This window comes from Clarias gariepinus, chromosome 4 (assembly GCF_024256425.1).
Source record: "Clarias gariepinus isolate MV-2021 ecotype Netherlands chromosome 4, CGAR_prim_01v2, whole genome shotgun sequence".
Taxonomy (NCBI): Eukaryota; Metazoa; Chordata; class Actinopteri; order Siluriformes; family Clariidae; genus Clarias; species Clarias gariepinus.
Genome location: NC_071103.1, coordinates 3,793,405 through 3,806,230, shown reverse-complemented (window position 1 = coordinate 3,806,230; position 12,826 = coordinate 3,793,405). Strand labels below are relative to the sequence as shown.

Sequence of the window (12,826 nt, the reverse complement as noted above, 5' to 3'; positions counted from 1 at the left end):
ACAATGTATTAAATTATTTGGAACGTGCAATTTATATGTGTATAAGAGAGAACAGATATGGTGTGTGTGACAGCAGCAGTGGTATTGTCCTCAAAATTGTAAAGTGCAAAGTTAATCCTTTTTTATTTCCTTCTATGTATTTTTTTTTCTTTCTCTGTAGGCTTAAGTTAAAGATTCAGAAAAACTTATGGTAAGTTTAAGTAAGTCTGCCAGTGAACTGGTTAGTCATGGACTATGTTGCCGTAGTAACTGACTTAAAAAAAAAAAAAAAAACTCCTCCAACTTTTTAGTAAACAAATAAACAAGCAAACAAACAAACATAAACAAAACCTTTTTTCTACTTTAACATTTAAGCTATTATTATTATTATTATTATTATTATTATTTGTTTAAATAAATATTTGCCTTCTGTGATTAAAAAAAATCTAATGATAGGAGAAAATGACGGAAGTGACGTCATCCGGACGTCACCTTGACGACACAGAGGTCTGTTGACATGTCTGTTTTTGTTAAGGAGAGAAAAGCACAACGGCACAAAAGCGCTGAGGTCCTGCTGGTGAGACCCGAGTTTTTTAAACATTATCATTTATTAAAAAATATATATTTAGGCAAATTAAATATTACAATCATCAAGAAAGTATAAAGCGTGCAGACTGAGTTAGCTGTTTGTGTAAACCGTATTGTGAGTTATTTCCCCAGCTAGCTGTTAGCTTACTCGGTTAGCCTAAAACAGGATGATTTTTATTAGCATTTTTTATATCTGTAAAGGTTTTAAACTAAAGTTAAAATGTTTAACGTTATCTCGAGTGTGTGTTTTTTATGCGTATTTTCATCTTTAATAAATCATCGTGTCATGCCGCTGGGATGCTGGTGGTGTCTGATTCGCCCTCCTGTTGCCTGTGTAGGTGCGCTACCTAGGCGTTATCCTTTGGGCTGTGTAGTGCACTTCGAAGTGGTGGAGTGGGGGGTTCAGGACACGGTCGCTCGCAATGTCACAGTTTGGGCTGGTTTGATATCAGATAGCTGTTTATCTCCAGGAGAAACATATAATAAATATAATAATGAAGTTCAAAGCATAGACATTGACATAGCATTAGTTTTCTATTAAACATGTATATATTTTAGCCTAGGATGAAACATGTTTCTTAGGAAAAAAAAAGGTAAACAGGATGCTGGAGAATATGACTTCATGTCCAAGTTATTTTTAAACCTCTGAGAATAAAGTTTCAGAGATCAGAGATCAGACTGGTGTTGGTCAGAGCTGTCGTGTAAATCACTTTTCATTCCATCGTCCTGGTTGTTCTTTTTCTTTTCCTTGCGTAAGGACCTGTGATGAACGACTGAACGTGAGAGAGAAAGAATGTGAAGAGCCATGGCTGACTTCGAAACCTACCAGGAGTACCAGAGACTAGAGGATTACGAGGAGGACTCGCCTCCGGGAGAGGAGGATCTGTTGATTCATGTGCCAGAAGGACTCAAAGGTATCAAGAGGCGATCATGGTGGAGACGGGGATCACCAGGGATCACCAGGGATCACCAGGGATCACCAGGGATCACCCAATATGATGTTATCATGATACCGCCATAGCGATTCGATTCCATTGCGATTCTATAAGTATCGGGATTTAGAATTGTAAAAAATATATATATTTAATCTCGACACTTATAGAACTGTAATAGAATCGGAATTTTTATATACATAAAAAAAATCAGATTTTATTACAATTCTAAACAAACTTACACTTAATTCGTTTCTACCACACGATGCTGCGCTGTATAAATAGATGCTAGAGCACTATCTGAAGGATCATACAGGAACTGGAACATTATACCACTTTTAAACGCAATGCGTGTGCAGTCGAACCCTGCGAAGTAACGGTTTAAAGTTCGTGGCCTCAATCATTGGTGGATTTCTCCTTAGAACTTAACTAAGAATTTTTCGTGGAAACCCCTGGAACTTTCGCAAATATCCTTCCCTAATTTTTTATGGCTTTTTTCCATGGCGATATATAATTTTTCATGCGTTCTAACACTAAACTATTAAGAACAATTAAGAACAGTATAATTCACTAATTTTGTAACATAAATATGAACGTAAATTCAGTAAAATTCCCATATAATATATGATACTGTATACATTTTTTGTGTACTGTAGAGAGACAAAGCACACAAGCACAAAAGAGAACACAAGGCAACCGTAGAGAAAAACGGGGCTTTGGATTTTGAATTATTACCATACAGTACTTTATACTAAGGAAAACAACAGCGCACACCAAAGAAAACGGGCTTGCATGAATTACAGTACATATACAGTATATATTTCTTTATGCCATGAAAAAAAATTTCCCCTTTCCTTATATCCCTCTTCTCGTTTTTTTTTTTTTTTGCATATTTGTCACATAACCATAAACTGAACCGGGAACCATAAATTCTGCGCTCAACAAAAAAATCCTGAAGGAAAATGTCTAGCCATCAGTTTGTGACCTCAAGTTCAAGCGCACTTGGGTTATGCAGCAGGACAACGATCCAAAACACACCAGCAAGTCCACCTGTGAATGACTAAAAAAAGAATCAAAATTAAGCTTTTGGAGTGGCCTAGTCAAAGTCCTGACTTAAATCCAATTGAGATTCTGTGGCAGGACCTTAAATGGTCCGTTCATGATTGAAAACTCTCCAGTGTGGCTGAATTGAAGCAGTTCTGCAAAGATAAGTGGGCCAGAATTCCTCCACCGTGATGTGAACGACTCATTGGCAGTTTCACAAACGCCTGATTGTAGTTGTTGCCGCCAAGAATGGGACAAGCAGATATTAGGTTTAGGGGGCAATTACTTTTTCACATGGGGACAGATAGGTTTGGACAGCCTTTTTTTTCCCATAGTAAATTCAATAATCATTTAAAAACGGTATTTTGTCTTTACTCTGGTTATCTTGGTGTAAAATCAGTTTGATGATCTCAATCTTTAAAATGTGACAAATATACAAATAAAGTCTTTATAGTGTACCGTTCCTTTTTTTGGAGTAAGCCAAATTCTTCTGAGGCTGGTTTCTGGTCCTATAAATATATCATTGAAAGGGTAAGTTCTGATATCTATATACTGTTTATAATATGAACAATAAAAATAGATTTTTGAGTCATATACTGTATGCATTGCCACACAAAAGAATTGTGATCTGTACATGAATTGACTATTTCTTTTGCTCCATTGCTAGTATTCGTACCAGATTTCTATATGACCTGCACTTGGTGCTGTGTGTCATGCAGCGGCGCTTTAATGTAGCGCTTATGTATGATTTCTTAATTTAATATTGAAATCTGTTTAATATGTTTGTTCTGTCTTCTTTGCTTTTTCCAGATTCCTGGCACCATATCAAGAACCTTGACAACTTCTTCACAAGAATATCCTTCCATTATGTTTCTTTACCTGTAATGTTTCATAAAAGCTCAGTTACTAGAAATCATGTTTATTCCTTAACCGAGCTCGTGTACATATATCATTTCCATCAGAAGAATGGATTCTCCTGTATGATGATGTCCGAGTTCTTTGAGCTCGTGTGAGTAGACCTTAATCCTCGTACACCGCAGCGGTTTGCCTACTTCCGTACTAACAACACGTGAGCTGATGAAGAGTTCAAATGAAAACCAATCAGATTAGAGAAGTGACGAGAAGATTCTCTCATCCTTTGTGTGTTGCAGGCAGTTCCTGTTTGTGGTCACGTTCACCACCTTTCTCTTCAACTGCGTGGAGTACGACGTGCTGTTCGCCAACCGGGCGGTGAACCACACCGGGCCGGGCATCAACCCGCTCGACAGGACCAAGGTCACGCTGCCGGACGCCATCCTGCCACCTGAGCAGTGCGCCGAGAGGTCAGACTGGCGCTTTTATCAGCCTGATTTCTAAAAAATCATTAGATTTAATTTTACATTTATATTTAATTTACGTTGCAGTTCCTTTAAGCATCCTACAGGTGGTGCACTAGTAACTACTGACACATTGGCAGGCACTACAGCGTCATGTGTGATTAGCAGCAGGAAGGTTATTTTGTTCTTAGCTTTGACACTGGAGACTCCTTCCTTAAATGTTAAATAAACATCTCCTTACTGGAACCATCACCACGTCAACAGCTGCACAGTTTTCTTTAGGAATTAAACGGCTGTGCGTTTCTCAATATTATTATTATTATTATTATTATTATGCCTAGATCACGTGTGGCACCTAACACGTCCCTCATGTAGCGTAATCCACCAACACCTTCTGACCAATCAGAACGAAGAATTTAAACTCGATTTCATCTTCATCACTTCACTTTTCACAGTCCAGCTTTCCCTTTTTTCCAGCTCCTTTTTCTTCTTCTCTGCGATATCCAGCCTGTAAATAAACACTACCTTGATTGCGACACCGGCCGAGGGAAATTGCTGTCTCGGGCCTTGCTATTTCTGTGACTCTACATGGAACAGATATGCTTTCTCAGAAGATCTGTTTATCTGGTGTCCTTTTTTTTTTAAAGTAGGTTGTTTATTGTTCGTCTGTTACGTAAGCACAGCCCCAGTGACCCCTTATTCAGTTCAGTTCAATTTAGTTTTTATTTATGTAGAGCTTTTTAACAGTGGTCATTGAGGAAGATTAAAATTATTAAAAATTATTGACATTTTTGACAGTTGACAGTTTAAAATGTGTGAGAAAATATGTCTAAATCGGAATGATCGGATCGGCCCTGATGATCGAGCCGAGGGCGACGGTGCTGAGGGAAAAACGTCCTGAGGTGGCAACAGAAAGAAACATTTATAGGAACCAGAATCAACAGGGAACCCATCCTTATTTGAGTGATATCAGATAGGGATTGATCTGTATCATACTGTGTGTTAGAAGGCTGGAAGTTCAACATAACAGATGTGTTTAAGTTAACATGAGGTCCAGTTTGGCTATTGGAGACTCTGTAGGAATTCCAGACTTGAACTATCAAGCGACTGAGTCACAAGTCAACCAGAAGCGGGACACCAGGACGAGTCAGACAGGTCCAGAGGTCAGAGGGGGTCTGGATCACTGGCAGCTCCGGAGTGACATGTGTAGCTTGACAGAGAGAGAGAGAGAGATAACAGTTCTGTATAGTCCCAGTCCCAGATGTATAATAAGGTGAATGTATATTTTGTGCAGAGTGTAAGCAAGACTCCGTCAGGACTATAACTATAACTCAAAGGGCTTCCATGAGTAGTTTGTTATTCCTACAGGTCATCCTGATCATCCTTTGCCAAAAACATGTTGGTTATCAGAGATGACGTGGTCTCTGTCCAAGAATAGATCGTGCCAGGGTTCGCTTGCGTTCGAAGGAATTCAAGAAAATTTCTAAGGTTGTGTAAAGTTCCAGTTCGCGGGAAGGAGTCTCCAGTGTCAGTGCGGGACGAAGAAGGACAAATGAGTTCGTTACCCGGTCTGGCGTCTTGTTTTGTTAGTCTCAGACACACTTACTCACTCACTCACACACTTACAAGTTCTTTCCTACTTAAATGTAATCATATTTCTTTCTTTGTTTGAATGGTTGCACAATATTTTATTAGCATGCACCCGGTTAACAACCCCCCCGCCCCCACACACACACACCCCTCTAGTGATAAAAGAAAGTGAGAGTTACTGCTGCAGAACAATTGAAATGTCTCCTGTGACAAACTGCTTTGGACCAACCTTTATATAGTTCATTATATATTCTTTATTTTTTAAGGTGCCAAACGCGAGACCCGCGCTCGCTCTCAGTGTTTACCGCGAGCGCCAGAGTAAAAAATATGAGCGTGGGCTGTAAATCTGATCGCCTTGCATAAAGTAACATCTGTAGAACAGTGTGACGGATTTGAAATAGATGAAAATGCAGCAGAAAAACATCTGCATGTGTTGCGTTCAGGATCCAAGACAACAGCTGGATCATCTTCCTCCTAATCATGGCTGCCATCTTTTGGATCTACCGGCTCGGCAAGGTGATCTGCAACGTGCTGAGTTACTGGGAGATCCGGCAGTTTTATATAAAAGCTCTGAAGATCAGCATGGTGAGCTCACCGTAAGGCGCACTTTTAATAAAAGACGTGTCCGTGAGATGATGTAACTAATTTGTTGATTTTTTTTTTTTACTTTATTTTTTTTCGACTGGCAGGACGAGCTGTGCAACTTCAGCTGGCAGGAAGTGCAGGGGCGCCTGATCAAGCTCCAGCGCGAGCAGCAGATGTGCATCCACAAGAAGGAGCTGACTGAGCTGGACATCTATCACCGCATCCTGCGCTTCAAGAACTACACGGTAGCTATGATCAACAAGTCGCTGCTGCCCGTACACCTGCGCGTGCCCTTCCTCGGCGACGTGGTCTTCCTGACGCAGGGCCTCAAGTACAACTTCGAGCTGATCCTGTTTTGGGGGCCCGGTTCGCCCTTTCAGAACAAATGGAGCCTGCATCCAAAGTACAAGCGGGCGAGCGAACGCCTGGAGCTAGCGCGGCAGCTGTCTCGCACCATCCTGCTGGCGGGCGTGGCCAACCTGCTCCTGTGTCCGTTAGTGCTGGTGTGGCAGGCGCTGTACGCCTTCTTCAGCTACGCTGAGGCCATCAAGCGCGAACCGGGCAGCCTCGGCACGCGCCGCTGGTCGCTCTATGGGCGCCTCTACTTACGGCACTTTAACGAGCTGGACCATGAGCTGCGCGAACGCCTCGGCCGCGCGTACCGTCCCGCTGCCAAATACATGAACGCCTTCAACTCGCCCCTGCTCGCCGTCCTGGCTCGGAGTGCGGCCTTCTTCGCCGGCTCGCTGCTAGCCGTGCTTGTTGCACTCACCGTCTACGACGAAGATGTCCTTGCCGTCCAGCACGTCCTCACTGCAGGCACCGCTCTCGGCGTCATCATCACCGTTGCCAGGTAAGAACTGGAAATCTGCTTATTTTAATCAGCATGTGTGTGTAATTAATGGTTTAAATGGTTATATATTTGTAAATAAACAGTTCGGCGTGTTGTAAGTGTAACCGGACCACCTGTGAGGACGTAACCTTGTGGCTTTGTGCTCTCCGTCAGGTCCTTTATACCAGATGAGCATATGGTTTGGTGCCCAGAGCAGCTGCTACAGTGTGTGTTGGCGCACATCCACTACATGCCCGATCACTGGAAAGGCAACGCTAACAAGAGCGAGACGCGTGACGAGATGGCGCAGCTTTACCAGTACAAAGCGGTAAAAAATATACAGCCAGGACAGATACGATCATAAAGCCAGATTCTCTCATCTGCCATTTATAGTAATGCAGCGGTACCTCGGCATACGAATATAATCCGTCACGGAGGCGAGTTCTTAAGGTGAAAGTTCGTATTGTGGAACGTATTGTCTCATAGGAAATAATGTAAATGCAGATAATCCGTTCCAGACCCTCCAACAATATTACCAATATTACAAGGGCTGTAGCTATTGAATATTTTAGTAATCAAGTATTCTACTAAAAATTAAATCGATTATTCGAGTAATCGGATAAAATGTACTTTTGCTTAATTAAACAGCAATGTAAAATATATAAGAGAAACAAAGATTAATTGGGTTTCTTTTTAGAAAAATCTACTTTTATTTTTTAAATGCATACAGCATTTTATTAAAAATGAACATCGTCATTATTCACAATAAAGGGAAAAGCTTAAAGTTGACTGAGATATATTAAGTGCATTACAGTGCCATACATTCTTATTTTAAAGCCTTTTCTCAGATGCAAAAACTAAAAAAAGCTATTTCAAATGACTTTAAGTATAAAAAAAACTAAGGCACATTAAAATAAATAATTATACAAAAACACTAAGTTGTGCACCTTATCTTTCATGACTAAAAGTTCTCTTCTCGGCTCGCTGATATTTTTATCGCTCCCTTTCATTTTGCAGCCCCGCACCAGAACGCTCCCTCAAATCAATACACAGCTAACTGTTTGCGTCTCCTTCCGCTTTGTGGATGATGTAAGCGCTTCGTTTTCGTCTGTGTTTACTGGCGGCTTGCATCCGGAAGCGCGCTGTGTCACGCCAAACAAATAATTGTGCAAACACATAACACAAGCGTTTAAAATTAATTAAAAGAAGCTTTTAAGTGTTTTTTGCAATCCAGTTATTCGAGGAATCATTTCAGCCCCAAATATTACCAATTTCCAACACTATAATCATGTTTTGGCACATTAATACAATCAAAACATTTAGAAAAGACATGTAAATTAAGTAAAATGTGAAATAAATAGACATTAAACCTCATGTAACTTTAATTTATGGTTCCTCTTGGCACCGGCTGCTTTAAAAACCAAACTGAAAGTGGCTCCGTTTTCTTCTTAATACCGTCCTTGATAACTGTCGAGAGTCATGGTGCTGTGTCTTTACTAAATCTTACGTTCTGTCGTATGTCGAGGTACCGCTGCACCGGCAATCTGCACTTTTACAATATTAGTAAATCATTTCTCTGCAGGTGTTCATACTGGAGGAGCTGCTCAGTCCAATCATCACACCCTTCATCCTCATTTTCGTCCTCCGGAGCAAGTCTCTGGAGATCATCGACTTCCTGCGCAATTTTACCGTCGAGGTTGTGGGTGTCGGCGACATATGTTCCTTTGCGCAGATGGACATCCGCCGGCATGGCAACCCACAGGTTTCACTTTTAATTATTATACAGTGAAAAATATGCAAACGTATTTTATATATATATATATATATATATATATATATATATATAATTGCACTACTTTAACACTGTTTATCGTTATTTCTCCGCTCTCAGTGGATGTCCGAGGGCCAGACCGAGGCGTCCGTGTACCAGCAGGCGGAGAACGGCAAGACGGAGCTGTCGCTGGTTCACTTCACCCTGAAGAACCCTCGCTGGCAACCTCCTCAAGACAGCTCGCTGTTCATCAGCCACATGCGCGAGAAGGTGCAGCAGGACGCCCAGGCCGGCCCGAACCCTCAGCTCCTGCTCTCCGAGGCTCCGCTCTGCACCTCGCTGCTTTCCAATGACTCCGCCACTGCTGTGAGTTATTATATCACACCTCTCAGCAATAACATTATAAAAACAAACAGAGTAACTCTGCATGACAAACGATCCTCTCCCTTTCAGCCTGATACCCTTCTGGCGAGTGTCCTGGCTCATCCGGTCCTCACGGCGTCCGGGATGCCGGGGTGGAACCGTCGCTTCGTCTCCCCGAGCAGTACCGCCTCGGCCGCCGCGAGCGTCCTAGCATCGCTGTCTTCCTCTCAGCAGCCTCACACCGGACGTGCGCGCTCCCACCTCCCCCATCCTCCGGTCCATCCTCAACACCACGAAGGCCCCATGTACCACAGCGCTGCCGCTGAGAGGTGCTCACATTCCACCAAACACAAGGACTCGCCAGAGTCATCACAACAAACTTAAATATTAAACAGCAGAGCTGATTAGTGTCGGTTCAGAGCCAATCGATTCGCTCTAATTCATGTTGAATTATTAGGGATTAAGTGTGTAATTAACACAGGTTATAGGTTCACCAGAGTTAAGCCGTACTGTAGATGTTTGATTAAGCTTGCTTCTCGTTACGATCTAGCATGAGCGCCAGTGAGACGAAGACGTACCTCCAGTCCAGCTCGGCCCTCCTGTCGGAGTTCGCCACAGCCGAGATGAGTCTGCACGCCATCTACATGCACGAGGTCAGTGCCGGAAAAATCCTACGCTGCAGCACCTCTCGTGGGTGTAGATCTGTAACACTCGCTGTGTTTTCCCCTGAAACGTGTCACCTGTCTGTACATGATGTACGTTATGAACCCTGAATCGAGATAAACGTCTTGGTGTCTCGTAGGTGCATCAGCAGAAGTTCCAGTGTCAGCGCGGACCTGCACACGTACATCCTCACGTCGGCCTAAGGGACTTCGGTGCCGGTTCTGGTGGGTGTTTGATTTTAAGGATATGCAGCAGCACGACACATATTAATAATATACAGTGTATATACGAGTGTATGTGTGAGTGAGGCACAGATACGTAGTTTACGTATTTTAGTATATCGTACGTTTTTGATCGTTTGAATAAATAAAAATATCAATCTCATGTCTTCCAACGCTAGTACCCACGCCTCAGATGCACCCGCCCGGCCTGACGGTGCCCTCGCCTCTCCGGCTGGGAGGCTGGGTGGAGGAAGAGGAGGAGGAAGACGAGATCAACAGCAGCTCTGCTCCACATCACACGAGTCAGACGAGCGGAGCGAGCAGCTAAAGTGCCTTAAAGGTACTATTTCTTTAACAACGCAGGTCTCAGATGTGAAGTGTCTTCAGATAAAATATCCCTCTTTCATATAATCCTTATAAAATTGCTCTATGTATAAAGCTTCCTCAATTTCACTCCTTTATCTAATGCGCTGTTTCAGTGTCTATTGCTGAGCCACGCCCCTTAGAGATCAGCAGAGCTAAAAAACACAAGCCAGGGGAGGCGTATCCTCTTGACTTATCATCTTATAACTACATACTAATTATGTTATACATATTACATAACATACCTTACAGTTACATAATAATAAATTACTATCAATAACGTGGTAATAAACTGGATAAATAGAATTTCCCACATCACAATTCTTGTACCTTACATGCATCATGTGTCATGAGTGTGTGAATACAAACTGCTGTTCTGGGGAACTAATCAGCAGCGAGTGACCAGCGATTTCTATTACGGTTGCTACATCATACCCAAACCTGCACCCTGGTCTTTTGCAGTCAGGAGGATCGTCGTGGCCTTAGTTCCATCCGAAGCTTCTCGATCAACCGAGTCGGATCACGGAGTCTTCGCAGCACTGGTCTTCCAGCCTCGAGGAGCCGCGGTATTCTGGATCGAGCGCACACCCACCACCTTCTCCTCGTCTGTAGATGCTTCATTTAAGAGGACACTTTTTTTTTGCTATTATTTTGTGTGTGTGTGAGTGAGTGAGTGAGTGACTGAATGTTCATTCTCAGCTCAAGCCTGTAGCCGGTGTGTTCAGCTCAGTAGGTTGTTTTCAGAAACATCAGATTGGTAACACATAGTGCGAGTGTTGGAAAAGGTTTTGCTAGGGCTTTTTGATTTTTTAAATTATTTTCTTACCTAATGATCACAAGGTTATTGCTGTGTATTATTTTTACATATCATGAGCAAACACGGAGAGCTACAAAGGGTTTGTGAATTTTACAGATTTTCACCAGGTTTGTAAAAAGCAAGAATAAGAACAACAGGACAGAAAAAAAAACAGTCTGTTTGGGTTTATCATGCGTTTGGTATCGTAACAATCGTTTTTTTTTTTGTGTGTGTTTTTTCTCTCTTCCTTGGACGCTTGAAACTTTCTGAGGCATCGGGACATCATGAATACTTTTTACATAGGTGCCGAGATGTACACCGTCACACGTCCGCTGCTTTATCAGATTTACAGTTTCAGTTCGTTCCCGTGATGACTTTCTAAGTGCGTGATGGTGAATGACTCAATACTTTTCCGTCCAATCAGAGTAGAGAATTCAACATCGCCGTCGGATAACTATTTTTCGATTTAGCTGAAGCACAAGCCCGTGCAAAGGTTTATATTTAACACTAATTCACTAAGATATTAAGTATTTTTATTTAACATTAATGGTGCTTATATATGACAGAGGAGGAGGAAAAGACATGTTTTTTTTTTTTAAGATTAAGACTTAATTAGCTGAGCGATAAATTCGCTAGATTTTAATCAAGCCTTAGAACTTTTCTTATCCTGACAAGCAAGATTCATTTTCTTAATGTTTCACTCTGCGCTCTGATTATTAATGAATGCCGGAGAAGCCGATAGGACGAACAGATGGCTACATAAACTTAATTCTCTCACAGCTGATAGGTTTTTACAAACCCACATTTATTGTGTCTGAAAAATAGTATTGCTTTAAAGTATGAGGAAAAACAGCACATCGCCTCTGACTTGTGTTTTTTTTTCTTTTTTGTTGCTGTTTTAAACATCAGATGCATTCATATTTAACACAGCCTGAAATACCTCTGCACATTCAACTAGGTAATGTACAGTATTTATTTTGGTGCATGAAAAGGTGTTAGCAGGAAATCGTGAGTCACCTGATCCGACACGTTTACACTCGACTCATGAAAACTCAAATTAAATGCATTTGTGAGAAAGACGTGATCGCTGACTGCTAGTGTTTATTGTCATGACCACTATGTAAGCAGTCGGAATTACGACTGTGCAAGGTGCTATATGTTTTGGTTGCTTTTAATATTTATCTTAGGTTTTTTTTTTTTGTCTGATCAAAGAAACACTATTTAAAAAATAAAGCAAATGAAAAACAGTGTCTGGAGTTCATCTAATATTTACTGTGATGCCCCAAAGATTTCGCAATTGAGCAGTAATGAAGCACATAACAGTGATTTGGTTGTATCATTGGCATAGTAATAACAAAAAAATTACACGGCAATTACACAATAATAAACTACAAGTAGAAACAAAATAATAACACAGTAATACGCAGTAATAAAGAAATTACACAGTAATTTCATTTTATTAATATTATTGCCCCCATCACCATGCTTCTATGTTACACGCATCATGTTACCCCGTCCCTACAACAACCCCGCTATCTCCCTATCAGATATCATATCGATATTAACGCCCTCATAACCTTGCTCCTCTTTAACTCCACCCCCTGACCGTTATGGGCTACATATCCTTTAGCTGCTTAAAGCTACATGTGTTATCGGCACGTAATTAATTCTATTATTATACCTAAAATAATTAAGCTGATGAAGCAAACAGTTAATTGCAGCCAACAATGTTTACGATTTTATCTAGTCCGATAATGGTCAACAGTTTCTTTTAACTGTGACT

General features: G+C 41.5%; 1 protein-coding gene across 1 annotated transcript; it reads left to right on the top strand.

Moving 5' to 3' along the window:
* The first annotated feature begins 481 nt into the window (after nt 1-481).
* atg9b (autophagy related 9B) lies at nt 482-12,291 on the top strand. The gene is made up of 15 exons (XM_053494967.1): nt 482-556; nt 1,325-1,481; nt 3,354-3,401; nt 3,492-3,552; nt 3,695-3,865; nt 5,893-6,034; nt 6,139-6,887; nt 7,041-7,194; nt 8,449-8,628; nt 8,758-9,003; nt 9,091-9,329; nt 9,551-9,653; nt 9,803-9,887; nt 10,064-10,224; nt 10,710-12,291. Exons 2-14 carry the CDS (start codon nt 1,373-1,375, stop codon nt 10,210-10,212), a joined length of 2,436 nt encoding a protein of 811 aa, XP_053350942.1. The 5' UTR covers nt 482-556; nt 1,325-1,372; the 3' UTR covers nt 10,213-10,224; nt 10,710-12,291.
* The last annotated feature ends 535 nt before the right edge of the window (nt 12,292-12,826 follow it).